A 17955-nucleotide genomic window follows, 5' to 3' on the forward strand; every position below is an offset into this window, starting at 1 on the left:
AGGGGTAATAACTATATTAGTTTTTCTGAGTTGCCAGGCATGAGCACAAACTTGGTGGCTTGAAACAACAAGAACTGGGATGCCTGGGTGGTTCAGTCGATTAAGTGTCTGCTTTGGGCTCAGGCCATGATCCTAGGTTCCTGGGATTGAGCTCCATGTTGGGCTCCCTGCTCAGCGGGCAGTCTGCTTCTCCCTCTCACTCTCCTGCTCCCCATGCTTGTGCTTTCTCTGTCTCTCTGTCAAATAATAGATAAAAAAAAATTTTTTTTAAGATTATTTATTTATTTATTTATTTGACAGGCAGAGATTACAAGTAGGCAGAGAGGCAGGCAGAGAGAGAGAGAGGAGGAAGCAGGCTCCTTGCTGAGCAGAGAGCCTGATGCAGGGCTCGGTCCCAGCACCCTGGGATCATGACCTGAGCCGAAGGCAGAGGCTTTAACCCACTGAGCCACCTAGGCGCCCCATAATAGATAAAATCTTAAAACAAAAACAAAAACAAAAACAAAAAACCAACAAAACAAAACAGGAATCTATTCTCTCCTAGTTCTGGAGATCAGTAGCTCGACATCAATTCACTCGACAGAAATCAAGGTGTTGCCAGGGCCATCTTCGCTTGGGAACCTCTAGGGGAAAATCTGTTCTCTGTCCTTGCCATGTTCTTGTGGCTGTCACATTTCCTTTACCTGTGGCCACATCGCTCCTCTCTCTGCCTTGTCTTCACATCCCCTTCTCCTCTTCTGAATGTGTAATCTCCCTGCATCCGGGCCCAGCCGGATAATCCAGGATAATGACAATGATAACGATTGTCATTGAAGTCTTTAACTTCAGCACATCTGCAAAGACCCCTTTTCCTTCTAAGGCAATGTTTACAGGTTCTAGAAATGAGAATCTGCTATCTTTGGGTTGTTATTCAGCCTACTGGAGTAACTGTACCTAAATCAAAGGCGGGGGGGAGGGGTTTTGAAATTAGATAATTGGGTATTAGACATTCAGTCAATAAATATTAGTTATTTCTTGTTATATGAAATCTATTTTATTTTCCTTAAAATGTTGAGACTTAAGATACCAAGTCACTATTTTAGACACCACACAGTAGGTGCCTCATAAAATTAAAAGATAGTAATCTCTAAATACGATCAGGAACCAAGGATCTTAAACTGTGTGGTTACTGGCTTGAAAACTATTCTTGATCTAAACTGAAACGTTTGGCAGTGAAACCACATAGGTAGTAAAGGTATTATTTTTTTTGGTACAAATTAAATGTGGATTATTCACTTTGGCCAAAGTGATATGATCTCTAAATAGTCTTTAAAAAGAAAAATAAAATTTCCTTTTGACCTCCTTGGTTTCTTTTTTCTCTCTCTTTTCTTAAGATGAGAAAAAGGCAGACCTTGTGCTAAAACATGATTACCTATTTTAAAATGCTACTTTTGAAACTCTTGCCTTAGGGCATGGTCAATGCATTATCTGGATTTAGAATGTTAAAAAAATCTTAGAGAATCAGGCACATTAACACTCAGTGGAAGCACGTTAGAGAACGACCGTGCAATAAAGTATGTCTGGCCCGAGCCTCCTGCTATTTTTTTACACCATGTTAATACTGATGCAAATTGACTAGGGCTTCAGTGCCCAGGAGTTGGGGCTCTGGGAATATTGCCCCCCCACCGCCCCCAGTCCCTCCTCTGCCAGGCCCTGCCATTAATCACCACTTGCCTGTCTCGAGATCTCCCACGGTTTGGTCACGGCTCCAAGGTCACAGGCTGTCATTAACATTGATCTGAAAAACAGAACCAAACAAAACAGCCTGAATAATCTTTTGTTGCATTCCTAAACAAACCCGTCCTAGATACATAAATAAATAAAACGGGACCAAGGCCAAGGCACACACGTCTTTCCCTCAACAAGGGGAGCACTGTTTACAGTCCCCATGTTTAGCATCTCCATCATGCGGCCACTGCTTAGGACAAAGCTCACACACAGCCTAGGCTTCCCTTTTGTTATGTCTGCGGCGGATCAAGGGAGGAAAAGCATTGCTTGCTCTATACCTGAGCTAAGCAAGCGCTACTTTAAAAAATCCTTAATGGACAACACGTCTTATTTTTAACTAGTGGCAAGGGAATCAGCATATAATACCAGATACATAGCTGACAAATCTTCACCAACTTATGGCTGATTGATAGGAATGGACGGAAACCTATAGCAAAGAGGCAAGGCACCCGCCACCATAGGAACCCGTTCATTTCCACCTGCTCTGCGAGCTGAGATTTACTGGGAGAGCCACACTGTTTCACTCCAGTTTATTACCTGGCTGCAACCATGTTTTATAAGCCTTATGAAAAAGAAACATATTCCGCTGCAGCTTTCATTCATTCGAGCAGCTAAGAAAGCACGGGAAGATCTGAACCAGACCTTTGAGGGGCAGATTTCTACTGGCTTTAACTAGAATTCACCCTGAACCACGGATATAGAAACACAGTGAACAATTTAAATTGTGGGTAGCTCTGGTGCTTATCATCTGATGTGGTGGGGAGGTGGGAAAAACAAGGCGCACCCTTTGTCTGAAACTTGCTTTCTTTGTACTGAAGCCAGCAGTACATGATGAAAAGCGCTGAAGGATTGGAGTCAAGAGACCACATCTCGGTCGGCTCCTTTTGGAAGAAAGGGGTGTGTTGTTAGAGGTCAGGGGGCTGTCCTGATGCCGGGTGTTAACATTTCATAACCCGCCAGACTCGAATGCCTTGGAAACATGTCTGCCTCCCAGATGGCAGAGCGCGATGGTAGTGGGGTTTGTGTAACTTCCCCAGGAAACCACTCCAGGGAACCTGGCGGAGTGGCAGGTAACAATGGGTCATTCAAAGCACCACCAGACACACTGGCCTCAGCAGCCCCCTCCAGGAGTTGGGCAGCATCTAACCCCAAGCCCCCCTGTGCTAAGCACTGCGAGGAGCAATGCAGAGGTGCACTCTTCAGATTTGAGCTTCTGTGACAAGCACTCTGCTTGTGCCATACTAAGCACCGACCCACTAACTACTAACTAAATGAATCTTTGGAACCCTCAGAGGAAGGGACCATTATTCCCATTTTCCAGAGAGGTAAATGGAAGCACGGAGAGATTAAGTAACTTTCCCAAAGTGAGTAAGGATTCAGGATTCTGTGTTTAAGACAAAGCTTAAGACAGACCCCCTCTTGCTACATTCAGGTGCTTCTCCTTTTAGGTTGCGCTGGTATCAGAGGGAGACAAGACTGTAGGTAATGCACTGAACTTTGCAGTTTCTCTCCCAGACAGGAGAGAATCTCTATGAGGTTGCCTACTGGTACCATTAACTTGTACAAGACTTAGCTTCCATCTGCTTGATAATTCAAGGCTTACTTCTCAAATTCATATCACCATTAATCAGCCAATCAACAAGAGTATTGAGCATCTGTCTAGGTGCTTAGGTAGTGATCATTCTAATAAGGACCATTAATAGAGCAAGCACTACAGAGTAAGTTACGGAGTCTCTAGATGAGGTAGGGATACTATTATTTTACAAAGTAAATAGTGTTTTGCATTCCTTGATCAGACAGGTTAGAAAGTTTGCCAGAGGTTACACAGTGAGGGCGTATCAAAGCTGGAGTCGGAATCCACAGGGTCTGACTGAAGGGTCTCTCTTTCCCTACAGTGGAGCAGGAAGTCCATTCTGAGAATGAAGACAGAAAAAGGCTGTGGGGAAGGATGGGGTGGGGGAGTTTGAAACCTTTATCCAACTGGCACAGGGGAGTCTGTTAAGGTTGGGGGCTCAGAGACAACCTAGCTAGACCTTGCTGGCAGAACTTTAGGTGGTGGGTGGGGAAAGAGTTTGGAGAAGCCAAGAAGGGAAGCAGGGAGACCAATTGGACAGTATCAGTTGATAAGGGTCTAAAACAAGGAAGCTCAGGAGAATGCAAAGGCAAGGAGAAGGCTGAGAGATTCCAAAGGAAGAACCAAAGGGGGTGAATGAGTAGTTACTTTCTTATTCTTTCAGAAGTTATTCTTTTAGATCGAGCCTCTAGAAAAATTGAAAGGTCTTTTCTAGAGTCAGAGAGGAGGGAGGAAGAAGTTACTCTTGAGGTCCCCATAATTCTAGTCCAGTCTGTGGTGTGGGGGTGGGGTGGGTGTAGGCTGGAATGAATGGTCAGGAGCATGGAGGGCACAGCCAGCTCTGTGGTGAGGGTGGGGAGTTGGCATGGTAGAGGGGATGGGGGTTGGTGGGGGTGGAGGGGGAGGGCTTGCACCTGGAGTTTCTGATGCTTTTATCGCACTTCTCCTCCATATGCCATGTCATTTCAACAATCTCGTGTTAGCCGTTATTTTCTTGATTGGTTCTCCAGTTTTAAAACAATGAGCAATGAAAATGAATCCACATGTAAAAAACAGATTCATAGTAAAACAGTTCACGCATGAACTGAATTTGGCGCTCACCAAACAAAAAAGCGCACGTTGCGCTGTGCTCTCTGTGTCATGGTTTTTAATTTTTTTAAAACACATATAATGGTCCAAACGGGCAACACCAAATGACAGAAGTGAAGTAAGTCAAGCTGTGCTTCTTCGTCCTCGCCGCTACCGTTCCATGATGGTTTCTTCTGGACACAGTGTCTGAAAGCAGAAATGTGACGCTCCGTAGGGTCCAAGACCCCAACTAGCCGCGGAGCCGGCGCCCAAGGCTCGGAAGCGTGAGGAACTTAGCCGGGAGTGTGCTCGGCGCCCACCCGTGTCAGCGGCTGACCGGCCCCCGCGCGCTCTTGCAGTGAACTTACAGGGGCCGCACGCGTCCAACTAAAGGATAAGTAATCCTGTGCTCATCTGAAGCTGTATATCAATTATGTCGATACTCAACAGAAATCTCAGCAATTGTTTAGGACTTCTACCAACGCAAGATTTTTCTCGGGCGGGGGGAGGGGGAACATATCTCATCGTTGACATTGTTTAGACTGCAGGCACGTGGTGATGATCCGAAGCGGACACACTCTTTGTTGGTTTTATTGCTATTTTCAAGTTCTCTAAGAGGTCGGTCCCTGGAGCCCCCCGCCCCTCCGTGCACTGTGGTCAGAGTCTAACCATGAAATGGGGGAGGGAAGGCAGGGGGCGGGGTGGGGGGGGCGCAGTGGAGAGCTCCTGGAGCACCTCTATTTTACACAGTCTCCTTCCAAATAAGATTTTTCTTCCATGTGGGGTTCCCTGTCAAAAGAACATTTGAAAAACTATGCAGAAAACACCTGGGTGGAGATGTGGAATGAGTGCTGGCATTTTAAGAGTTGTGCTTAGAAGAGAGGCCAGGCTGGAGAGAGGGGGCAGGAGTCCGTGAGAAAAGGTGGTAGTTAAAGCCAGCAGGAGGCTGAAGATCAAGAGAGGAATCTTGAAAATAGGTCCTGGGAGGTCCTTACATCTGGGGGGGTTGCGGAGTGGAGAGGGGAAGGGCTGAAGAAGGCTGAAGAGGAGAAGCAAGCATCAAAAGAGAGTAGAAAATCTGGAAGTGCAAGGCTCAGCAGACTCCAAGGCCGGGGAGAGCTTCAAGACAGAAAGGCCAATGCAATTAGGGGCTATGATGAGATCCGGGAAGAGAACAAGGGCCCTAGCATTTGATCCTTGGGAGGTGACTTTCCAAAGGAGCAGAAGTCCCATTTCATAGACTGAACGGCTAGCTACTCTGTGGTCAATCCATACTTCCTATCTGTGCAATAGGAAAAGCTGATGAGGTATAGACATGGAAGAACTTCCAAGGCATATGGTTGAGCGAACAAGCCAGTTCTGATTGATATATAAATTGATATAATTGATATATATATAAATGCATAACTTATGTTAAAACAGACAAGTCGATACTCAACAGTATTTTTCCTTAGAATATATACATATATAAGTGCTTTGGAAGTGGTTGGGAATGATAGAAGTTGATAACAGAGTGTATATCTGTGTGTAGGTATGGGAATGGGGAGTGAAGCCCCACGGAGGTCTGGGGGCTCCTCTGTCATGTTTTCACTTATTATAGAAAAATATATTCCTATAATTACTTGGGAAACTAAAAATTATTTGAAAAGAAACACTGCCTTGCAAGAAGTTAGGAGGAGTGTGAGTCAAGTGTGGGACTGAAGGTTAAGAAGGGGAATATGACTGGACCTTGAGAAGAGGGCAGATTTTAGCGATGATTATTTTTTGCCTGAGGAGATAGGAGCATATTTTTATGCCTGGAACGGTCACGAGGGGAAAAAAACCAGATTTTGAAAATGCCAAAGGAACATAATCGGTAGGGTAAATTCAGGGGTGGGGGAGGTGGAGGGAACAGAGTTAGGACACGTGGGAAGGGCTAGTTTTGAAGAGAGGAAGGGTCCCTTCCCGCCCTGGACAGGAAGAAGAAAAAGGCCCGAGAAGATCCCCGAGAGAAATACTGCCGCAGGAGGGGAGACACAGAGGGCCTCTGGTGAGAAGTCCTCAGGAAAGAGTAAAGAGAGGTCAGGGGCAGAGGAAAGGGCAGAGGGAGGGCAGGCAGCCCTGGGTTCGGAAGCTGGAGGTGGTCGGGGGGGTTGCGGGGTACAGGATTTGGGGAGGCTTGCATAGAAGCTATGGGCCAGTCACGACAGGGGTCCTGCTCTGGATGATTCTAGTAGTCACCTGGCTGTGGAACGGACACGGTGCACGTCTGTCCAGGCCTCACAGGCTTTCCCAGGAATACTCAGCAGTTTTGGAACAGGACTAAGACAGCAGAAGGTCTGGGGGTGAGTGAGGTAGGGGGTGGGTGAGAGAAAGAGGAATAGAGCCTAGCCAGTGGCATGGCTGCAGTCAGGGGGTTCAGATGTGCCACGTAAGTGCAGTGGTCTGTCTTCTCTAAACAACTAGGAAGAAGTCCGGTGAAAAGTCTAGAACAGACTCCTTATTTCTGCCACCCAAATCGCTGCAATTGGTTTTCTATCTACAATGCCTGTTGTCTCTAAAAAAACTTCCCAAAGTTAATTCTCTACTTTATTTTGGCTAACACTGTTTTCTAAAGTTCAAAAATCCACTCTCTCCTCAACATACACCCCCACCCCCACCCCCGTTCCCCCAGGAAAAAGAGGAAGTCACAGCTTGCTGAAACTGAACCAATTTGAACACCCTTTTCTAATTCTGAAGGCAAATTTATGGAGAGGGAGCAAAAATATTAATGGATTAGAAGACGAAAAGACGAGCCATCTATCTTTTCTCTAATTATTCAACTACTCTCTGAATGTTTTGTGTGTAAGCCAAGATTTGTTACTTTAAGAAAATCACATGTGTGCCCTTACCCCTGTCGGAAATGCATGGCTAAATCTTCAAATAATGAAGAAACACATAAACAAGAGCTACTTCTTACCGAAATATATCACGATGGTTTTTGATGTTCCAATCATAGTCTCCTTTACTGACAAGTTCAAAGAATTCAGTCCTCCTCCTGCACAAAATCAAATGAAGGAAGAAAGAAAAAAAAATCTGGAATGAAATTTCTCAGTCTGCGGGGCAACATAAACACATTTATGGGAAAATATAAGATCACCTGAACCAAGTAACTTAATATTTGAAATCATGAGGCTAAAGCACTATCAAAATAAATCACTTTTTAAAAAATGTTGAGGCTTCAAGAAAAAGCCACAATCATTTCTGAATGTATTTACAGCAGAGGAGATTATCGAGCCATAAAACAGAAAACAATGTGTTCCCGCATTTAGGATTACTGTTTGTGAAGCACTTGTGATGGGCACTGCAAGTCAGAAGGGGAGGCAAGGACAAATAAAAAGCTGGAACGATTTTGGAATGTTCTTTTATCGTTCAACAGATAACTGAGCTGTATGAGGATTTGAGATAAGATAAACTCCCCGGTAGTAAATTCAGGGCAAATACTTTTTCTGGGTTAGAAAATAAGGATTTCAGGGGCACCTGGGTGGCTCAGTGGGTTCAAGCCTCTGCCTTCGGCTCAGGTCATGGTCCCAGGGTCCAGGGATCGAGCCCCGCATCGGGCTCTCTGCTTAGCAGGGAGCCTGCTTCCCTTCCTCTCTCTCTGCCTACTTGTGATCTCTGTCTGTCAAATGAATAAATAAAATCTTAAAAAAAAAATAAGAAAAAAATAAGGATTTCAGCATTTCAGTGCTTAACCACATGGTCTGTGGAGTCAGAAATAACCCTTTGAAGAGTGGCTCAGTCACCTCTGTGCTGTGCAACTTTGGGAAGTTACTTAAACCCTCTGAGCCTCCGTTTCCAAATTTCTAACATGGGGATCGTATTTGCTAACTCACGCAGTTATGGCGGTTATTGTGAGAATTAAATGCAAAGCGCTTGGTGTAGTGTCTGTGCCTAGAGATATCAGGTGCCCCAAGTGGCGACGATATGCCCAGGGTGTCCTGGGCAGCACAGAGGAAGGCACTGAGCTTAGCTTGGAGGGTCCTGGAACATCATGGAAGTCTTTCTGAAAGAGCTTTGCCCATCATCATTATCCTTGTCATCATATGCACCTGATGTCATTTCAGTCCTCTGAGTTATTCTAAGTAATCAGGAGAAGGCAAACTCCATGAGGGCAAGGGCCTGGCCCCTTTTTCTTCACTCTTGGATCCCCTGAGTCTACAACAGTGCCTGATGTGTAGGAATAGCTCAATAAATATTTGTCACAGTGATCAATGAATGAGAATGATTACCTCGGAAACCTTTTTTTTTTTTTTTGCTTTCTTTTATTTTTATTTTTATTTTTAATAAACATATAATGTATTTTTATCCCCAGGGGTACAGGTCTGTGAATCGCCAGGTTTATGCACTTCACAGCACTCACCATAGCACATACCCTCCCCAATGTCCATAACCCCACCCCCCAACCTATTCATTTTTAACAATAACTCTCCAGCCACTGGTTTCACCTCAATTCTCATGGTACTGGAGTATTCACAGTTGCCATTGGAGAGATCGTGATAAGAAAACAACATAAAATCTATCCGAACAAAGCTCCCTTAGATTCTGGAAGACTAGATTCCCACGAGACCAAGAGGACAACAAAACAAGTTGTGGGAAGTTTAAGAACATCATTCCCATCTGATGTCCAACCCCCCCCCCCCACCTTCCACTAATATTGTTATATCTGCTGAGAGTATTTTCAATATATAAGACGTAATATCCCTGATGTAAAATGGACCATATTACCTTGGTGGTTAACTCAATGCAGAAAAGAATGTTTTAAAAAATGCAAATCGGTGATAGGGCAACTGAACAGAACCTTAAAGATAGACTTCCCAGCTATGGAAACTTTAATAGCTAGAGTTGCTGGTGTCAAAGTCTTAAATCAATGGGACCCAAAATTGGCCATAGGCTTCCCGCTGCGTTAAAACAAAACTAGATTCCACTGCATTGGGACAAAAGGGATTACCCACTGTCCCTATGGGATGGTGAATTGAGAAGGGGTGGGAAGAATCTGTAGGGCACAGAAAAATGTGACATACTAATTTAATTTTTCCTCCAGTGACAAAACTGTGTCTATTTCTTGATATTTATTCTGATGTCCAAAGGTTTGACTATGAGTTCAGAAGGCAACAGGACTTTCTGAACACCATAGCTTTGTCAAGTTTAGTCACTGGTGAAACCATGTATATCATACACGTGGCAACATGCTTGTTCACACAAATAGTTAAATCGATATTTTAAAGTTTGAACCAAAGTGCATTTAAAATTTTTTTAAGTTCCTGAAAATTAACCATCTTGAAAGATCAGGAGATGGGCTTAATCATTTTCATAAGGCTGCAAAAAGGATTTGGAAGTAATGATATGCAAAGGTCACACCACAAATTTTTTATGCATGCTTAATATGTTTTAAAAGGTATACACATTATATATCAGACATAGAGAATGCATCTACCACTTCATCATTCAGCCTAGAGATAAAGCTTTACCTACCCTTTCGAGGTCCTGAGCAGCTCTGCTCTCTTGCTTCTGCCTCCCTCCCTCCCACCACCAGATGTCCATTTCCTAAGTTTTGTAGAAATCATCTTCGTACAGAGCCTTCTAATTTTATAGGAAATTTATGCAAACTATTGCTCTGCATATTTTGAGACTTTATAAATGCTGTCCTTGTAGTGTATGTATTTGTTAACAACTTGGTTTTCTTGCTCAGCATTTGTAAGATTCACCCACAGTGTTATGTATAGTTCTATGTGGTTATTCCATGTATTACTATACACTGTTTATTTACTCACTTTCCTGATGATGAAGGTTCAGATTATTTCCAGTTGTTTTGCTATTATGTATTACATAGAATGCTGCTATGAACATCTTGGTGTATGTCTCCTTGTGAATTTGTGTGCATTTTCTCTCTCTGCCTGTCTCCATGCATGCGCACGTGCGCACACACCCACAGGCACACGCCTACGTATTGTTGCTGGGTCATAGAGTGGTTTGTTTTCTATGTTTGTGTTTTCATTATAATTATAGACTGTTAGAGGCATATGGTACCTTTGAGAAACATCTACTGTTTCTCTCATTTCGAAGGTGAGGAAACTCAAGGTGAAGGTAGGTGAGGTGATTTTTCCAGGTCCCATGGCAGTTATGGGCTTATCTAGGGAGATTCTAAGCACCCAGCCTCCCGGTTCTGGCCTCTGACATCATCTTTGTAAACCGTGAGTAGCGTGGATCCTCGGGCCGGAGAGCCCAGCGTGTTGAGAGGATATGGACAGCAGTGGCCCACAGCCCTCATGAGATGTAATGGCTTTGCAGGCACATGCTCCACGGGCGTGCCAGATGCCAAGTCCCGCGGTGGGCACCAGACAGGTGTTTCCGGCGTCAAGAAAGGGATGCCCACACAAAAGCAGCAAATGGCCCGGGCCAAGTTGGTTGTTCGCGGCTCCAGGGGGCGTAATTCTGAGCTCCTCCTTAGTGATGATCATTACAATGCAACAGTGGGATAGCCACTGTGATGATGAGAAATGCATTCGCCGGCACAGCTGCTCCTTTTAGCATCTATATGTGTATGTGTATGTAGATTATATTGACTCAACAGCATGAGCATAGGTGAAACTGTTAGACATAGGGGCACTTTTAAAAACACAGGACTCCTAAAAGGAACATCTACAAAACTACGAAGTTACCTAATACTCCCTAGATCCAAGCTCTCCCGTCATGAGGAACTGTATCATTAACTTCCCAAGCAGATTGCTGGGAACCTTGGTTTTGAAGGACAATGGCAAATACCTCGGCTAGTGAAAAGCAACTTACTGGAAAATCTCATTTATAATCAGATATGTTTTTATTAGGCTTTTATCCCGCTCTCCTGACATATGCTCCATTTAGAAAAATAGCAGTCTTTAAAAAAGCATCATTTGAACAGAACTGCTAAAATTACCCTCAAAAATAATTCTAAAGATTGGTTACCGGTCACCCGTCACCACACTAAAAATCTTTCCGGTTTGTAATCTATCTTCCACAAGACACCTTTTATTTGTAAAGTGAGAAATCACCATTTCTGTGTTTATTTTAATCAAACCATTTGGGGGGGGTAAATTTATATATCTATACATGCATATATGTGCACATATTCTTTATCTTTCTGTTCATCTCGCTGCTCCGAATCTACTAAAAGTCCATGAATGTTAGGAAGGATTTACTGCCAAATTGACAAATTGTCATTGTGATCGTCTGCAATGTCAGCCCCAGAATTATCAGGTAGCAGTGAAAGGAGTGTGTGTGTGCTGGGGGGTGGTTGGAGGGAGAGGGGGAAGAGATCTGTTCTTTTGGTATTCTTACAGCTTATTCACCAGGCAAATCACAGGTTTGCAGTTGATTGCTAAATGTAGACTCTGGAGAGATTTATGGAATTTGGGCACCAAAGCACTGAAAGGAATAGAAAATTAATACGCAGATGTTAACTCTAGTAATTATGACTAAAGGAAAAAGTTATATATTCAATTTTGAAAGTGAATTGTCTCCCATCTTTAGACTAGCACTGATAAGAACGTGAATGAAGTTATTTGTCAGAAGCTGGACTTTTGCTGATATGAATAAAATGGTGAAATGCAGGAAATGGAAAGGTTAGAATGCCTGAATGTTGAGAATGGCCAAAGATTAGACAACACAGGGCCTAAGAGTCGTTCAGTCCAAGCACAATCACCAGACCAAGAGATGGTACAAGGCACTGCTAGATGGCACATGCCCGCGTGGCTCCTGCATTTACTTTGGCCATAGCGCTCCTCACACTCTGGTAAGTGCTAGTTTTCTCTCATCCCCATGTGTGTAGAGCCCCTGAGGTAAGAGATATGTCTTATCTGCCTGTGCATCCCTAGAAACTAGCTCAGTGCCTAGAGAAGTGTATAAAGAAGGCACCAATAAACGCTAGTGGATGAATTTCTCATGTTTTATTCAGTTGCCATATCACGTGGGTGGGGACATGGGGATGAATACATGTGAAAGTGCTTTGAAATACACCAAAAGGGGGCAAAAGATTTCTTCCGTCCACCTGCCGTGGGGCCTAACTGTAGAATTATTTCAGCAGGTTAATTCATTAGGGTCTATTAAAATATAGGAATGGGTTAAGCCTTGTAAGTCATTATACCTTACTCTGCATTGATTATCTTTCTTCTTTCCAATATGGTGGCGAAGTTGAGTGCCAGTAGCAGCGGAAGTTGAAAACACTAAGCAGAGCGGGCTCTTAATAAACATTTGTTGAGTGATGAATGAGTGAATAGTCTTGCCTGAATAGCAATAGAAGCATTTGTTGAGTTCCTGTTGTATTTAAAAAAATAAATTGTTCTAGATAGTAATCTAATTTTAAAAGGATGGTCAAACTATAACTCCTTTAATAATCTAAGATAATTTAGCACATTTTTCTGTCATTATCAGATGTTTTTGAAAAATGCTACTTCTTGCCTCTCCTTGGAAAGACAAAGACAAAGATACCATTAGAGTGGGCATTTTCCATAATTGCTGATGAATGTTTATAGAGCACAAAGGGAAATGGAAAATTTCAGTTTGAAGATCCATTTGATTAATTTAGAGAGCCAGTTGGAAAAGCATTGAACATCCAAATGGATTTGTAAAATCTGAAGTGTTGGATAATTCTCAGTTTCTTATAGTGGTCTGAGGCAATGAGGCATGGAGATGTGAGCACAGACAATGCGATAACTTTGGGCAAATTACTTACACTAAGTCCTTGGATATATCCTGATCTGTTAAGATGGGGATAATAATATCTACCTTGGAGGTTGGTACGAGAATTCAATATCAAAAAGCTAATATTTTGAGAACTCATTACATCAGGCTGTGTGTCAGGTTTTGGGCCTCCAAGAGGGAGATGTCTGCACTCACAGGGCCACCATGATGGTGGTGATACAGGAAGCTGATGTAACGCTAGGATGGCGCTGGGTGCAGGGAAGGCGCCTGCTGGATGCTGGGGGAGAGATAGAGTGGCATGTGATCACAGCCTTTGGACATGGATGCTAAATGGCTATTGTCGACTGTATAAAAGCTAAAGAATTGCCAACTTCTGTTGCCCCAGCTTAGCTCAAGTGTAGACGAAGAGCCTCTGATTGCCCTGTCAGCCCCACCAGACAGGCTCCTGAGCAGCTCTAACCTGGGGCCTCCACTTCCCTGCCCTCCTGATGGAGGTTATTTGAATTGCTACCTGCTGGCTGCCTACCTAGTGTGCTTGCAACCGGCCTCAGGTGTGGGCAGACTCAAGTGACTCCTGCCCCTAATGCCTGAGTGTTCCCAGGCTTGGCTTCAGTTCCAATAGTTGTAGAACTGCAGAGAGAATGCCACCGTCATTAAGAACAGTTTGGGATCCAACTTCCTGGTTCAGATCTCACTCTTATCAATTAACATTGTGAGCAGTTTCTGGGTATCTCGAACATCAGTTTCCATCATGTGTATTATGAGGTCAAAATAGTGCCTGTGCTAACAAGGACTGCTCTAAATATTGAATGGGATAATGTGTATATGAAGCTCCTAAATCAGCACTCAGGAAATACTAGTTGTTGTTTTTATTAATAATCATCTCTGTTGACTTCATGCAGACAAAAGGATAGGGCATTTGTGACTTCCCTTTGAAGTTTTAACGCTTATAATTTTGGACCTCTTCTTCTGCCTACCCACACTCCAACAAGCGGCATCCTTTACAGGGTAATTTCTATTAAGTTTTCTGACTGAGTGATTTTTTTTTCCTTATAAGGTACTTTCAGTGGTCAAAGTTATCAAATTCAAATGATTTAAATTTACATTATTTAGATTTTTGAAATCTTAATTATTTAAACTATCAAATAATCTTTCTAATAGGTAATCTCCTTTGGCCACCACAAAGACCTTAGGGGATGGTTACGGGTATTATGCTGCTGACAAGAACCCAAGGCAAAGAGAGATTAAGTGAGTGACTCCCTCAAAGTCACATGGCTGGTTACCAATAGGGTACATCTAAGTCCTGCTTGAGATCCTGAAATTACTATTTAATTATCAAAGCCTTATTCACTGCAGGGACTCAGAAACAGGCACAGAAATCAATTTCAGAAGATCACTGAGCAGAAACTGGAAAATGTTTTCAGTGAGTTGGAAAATCAGACTAAAGAATTAACCCTGGACTTGGGTTGTGAAGCCTAGGAATTCACTCCAAGGTTTTTTTTAATCGTTTGTTTTATTTTTGTTTTTTAAACCTGTGAATTCTGCTTTCATCTATCACTTGTGGTATAGAATCCCCAAAATGTCCAAAGCCATTAGAAATTAAATTTACACGTTTCTGTGGTTGTTTTTTAAAGGGGTTCCATATTTATAGGAATCTTATTTTCCTCTTTTGGCACGTGGCAGTAGAACTCTCCTGTGGAATGAATCATAAACACTCCAAAAGATGCAAAAGAGCTTCCTCCTGCCTGCACTGGTCCTTTCTACAGTGCTTTCCCTTTCCTAGGGGAGGAAGGCAGTGAGCTTCCTTTTTGGTTGACCTCAAAAGTATCAGGACTTTTTTTTTTTTTTTTTTTTAAGTAGGCTCCATGCCTAGAGTGGAGCCCAATGTGGCGCTTCAACTCACAACCCTGAGATCAAGACCTGACCTGGGATCATGAGTTAGAGGCTTAATGGACTAAGCCACCAGGGCGCCCCTTGACTTTCAATTTGAGTAGCCAGGGCAGAAGAACCAGAGATAATTCAGACCCTTAGAGAGTAGTTGTGTCAGGCCACCCACACCCTCCTGGTCCACCTTTCTTCAGATATTGCTGCACGGAGCTCCTGTCCAAGCTACGCAGTGCCTCACTTACTTCCTGCTGGTGGGGGGCTGGGGGGTGGGGAAGCTGCTCTAACTTCCTGTGTGGGATGGGGACTGCTGGAGGAATCTCCAGCCCTTGGATGTGTATGTCCCGGAAGTCCCAAGTCCTGGGAGTTCACACCCATGGAACAACCTTGGCTAGTGGAGAATGGAGGTGAGTGGGTAATTTTGAGGTGCAGCATCTGAGGCTTTTCAGGCAATCCCTGCAGGGTCAAGCACAGTTGACCACAGTGATGACCAGCTAGGAGATGTGTCCTTATAATAGCTTTCCTACCTCCTGTTTCTGATGTCACTTCCAAAGCTATGCTAAATGCACGCAAGCCCTTGTCTCCAATTCTGCTTTGGGAGAGGGGAAACCCATGCTGGTTTTCAAAGTAAACTGATTGATATACATCTGGGAAGGTCAATGTCCCATATAACGTATCCCCAACTCAAATGACAAAAATTTCTTGATTCTTCCATGAGAGAAGGAACACCATGATTGCAGAAAAAGCCCTGAGAAAGCAGGTGTGGATTTCAGGTTAGCTACTAATTAGTTATAAGACCCAAGCCACACCATTTAACCTTTTGGAGCTCAGTACCTGATCTACAAAATAAAAGAGATGAATTGGATTACATCATATGTAACATCCCTTCCATTTCCACAATTGTATATTTGTGAATAAAAGCATCTGGGTGACAGTTTGCAGTGGCTGCGGATCCCCTCATTAACCCTAGGGATTGTTTTGGCTAAAAATATGGCAACACTTTAATGCAACTTTCGACAAGCAAGTGAATCAGCCTCCTGAAGGTCTAGATTAGGGAAAGAGCAGCTATTTGGTACCTCAAAAGACAATAACGCTGACAAAAAGAGAACAAGCTGGCTTCTTTGGGAGTCAGCAAACAGCAGGGTCTGCAGCATTAAGATAAGAACAGAGTAATGAGAAAAGGAGTTGCAACCAACTTCCTTGGCTGCGTCCCAGCGGTCACTCAGTTATTCGACACATCCCTAACAGGCCTTGATAAATGGACTCCAACTGGGGAGATTTTTTTTTTCCTCCTTAGAAGTTACTTGGAAACCTGGCTTGGGAAAATGCTTCGACTTTGAGAAAAAATAACACAAAATCCTGCAAGTGTCAGAGACAGGAAGTAAAAATATTGAAGGGATATAGGCCTCCGTGAATCCCAAATCAAGGAACATCATTCCAGAAAACAATGAAAGATTGGGACAGCTAAGTTAATCATGAGGGTCACAAAATGCGCGAAATAAATGGGCTATAAAGCAATGAGATTGCAGGTGTTGCTAGGCATTTACAAGACGTAAAAGACAGATGACATAGGTATTGTTATCTCCATTTTACAATGAAGAAAAGAGGCTCAGAGAGGTGACTAATTTGTCTGATGACACACAGCCAAGTGATGGCAGAGCTGGAAGTTTTGTTTAATTACGTATTAAAAATACATATTAAAAATTAATTAAATTTATATTTATCAAGGTAATACAGGCATGTAGTTAACAAACCAAACAGTACCGAAAAGCACGTAATGAAACAAAACAATGTTTTCCTTGGGGTGCCTGGGTGGCTCAGTCATTAAACGTCTGGCTTTGGCTCAGGCCCTGATCTCAGGGTCCTGGGACAGAGCCCTGAATCAGGCTCCCTGGTCAGTGGAAGGCCTGCTTTTCCCTCTCCCACTCCCTCTGCTTGTGTTCCCTGTCTCGCTGCGTCTCTCTCTGTCAAAAAAAAATACATAAAATCTTAAAAAAGAAACAAAAACCAAAAAAACAGTGTTTTCCATATTGCTGCCTTTTGTCCTTTGAGTGTATTTTCTATGCTTTCATTTCCTGTTTTATTTTTGCTATAGTAATCTTAATTTCAAGAGATTTTTCTTCTCCTATGGTCACTCCTATTATTTTTTAAAGCATGCTGTTCTTGTTTCATGGATGTAATATCTTAGCTGTCTAAGGGTATTGGGTTTTTGGGTTTTGTTTTCTTCTCCCTGTTTGCTCTGAATATCATTTTTTCCTATTTTCTTTGGCTTCTGTATTTCATATGGGAGGCCTTCACAAAATTTCCTGTGATCCCCCATATCAGTTTGAATATAATAGTAAGGCATTGAAAGACTGATATTGAGTTGTATGTATGCATCCCACACCCACATTACATGGCACAAATTTATACTAAAAATTATTCATTATTTATATGAAATTCAAATTTAACTAGGCTTCTTATATTTCTATTTGCTAAATCTGACATCCCTGTGTATATGATCTATGAACTCTTAGTTTCTGGGTGACTGGGCTATGGGTTTTCAATCCAGAGATTTGTTCCATTTCAATTCATTCCCTCTTCTGAGCTCTGTATCTCCTTCCCACATTGTATTTTCCTCAGTCCAGAGTCTGCTCTTTCATTTCTCCAGGGAGTAAATCTCTAGCTATCTCCAGGGGTAGAGAAAGGGAAGATACTGGCTACTTTGGGGGAAGTCCTTGTGGGTTCTGAGCATTGTATAAACTGGCTTGCTATCAATTTCCTTGTTTTACTTAAGCTTTGAGAGTCACATCCTCTTTCCATGGCACGTTTTCTCTCTGGGCTCCAAAAAGGTCTTACAGAGCAAATCATCTTGCTTCTCAGAGCTGTTTTCCTCTGTAGGTTCTGCTTTTTCACTTCTACTCTTTTAGGTCAGTTACCATTTGTTGGTCAGCCTTCCATTTTACACTAATGTATTGACATCTCTT

General features: G+C 43.0%; 1 protein-coding gene across 1 annotated transcript in view; it reads right to left on the reverse strand.

The window, feature by feature from the left end:
• PDE11A (phosphodiesterase 11A) overlaps positions 1-17955 on the reverse strand; it is a 387189-nt gene that overhangs the window by 41510 nt on the left and 327724 nt on the right. Inside the window, exons 16-17 of the mRNA XM_032356042.1 lie at positions 7347-7424; positions 1714-1777 (exon numbers count right to left, since the gene is read on the reverse strand). Coding sequence (XP_032211933.1) covers positions 1714-1777; positions 7347-7424 — 142 coding nt within the window. The remainder of the gene's footprint in view (positions 1-1713; positions 1778-7346; positions 7425-17955) is intronic.

This window comes from Mustela erminea, chromosome 8, assembly GCF_009829155.1.
Source record: "Mustela erminea isolate mMusErm1 chromosome 8, mMusErm1.Pri, whole genome shotgun sequence".
Lineage (NCBI taxonomy): Eukaryota > Metazoa > Chordata > Mammalia > Carnivora > Mustelidae > Mustela > Mustela erminea.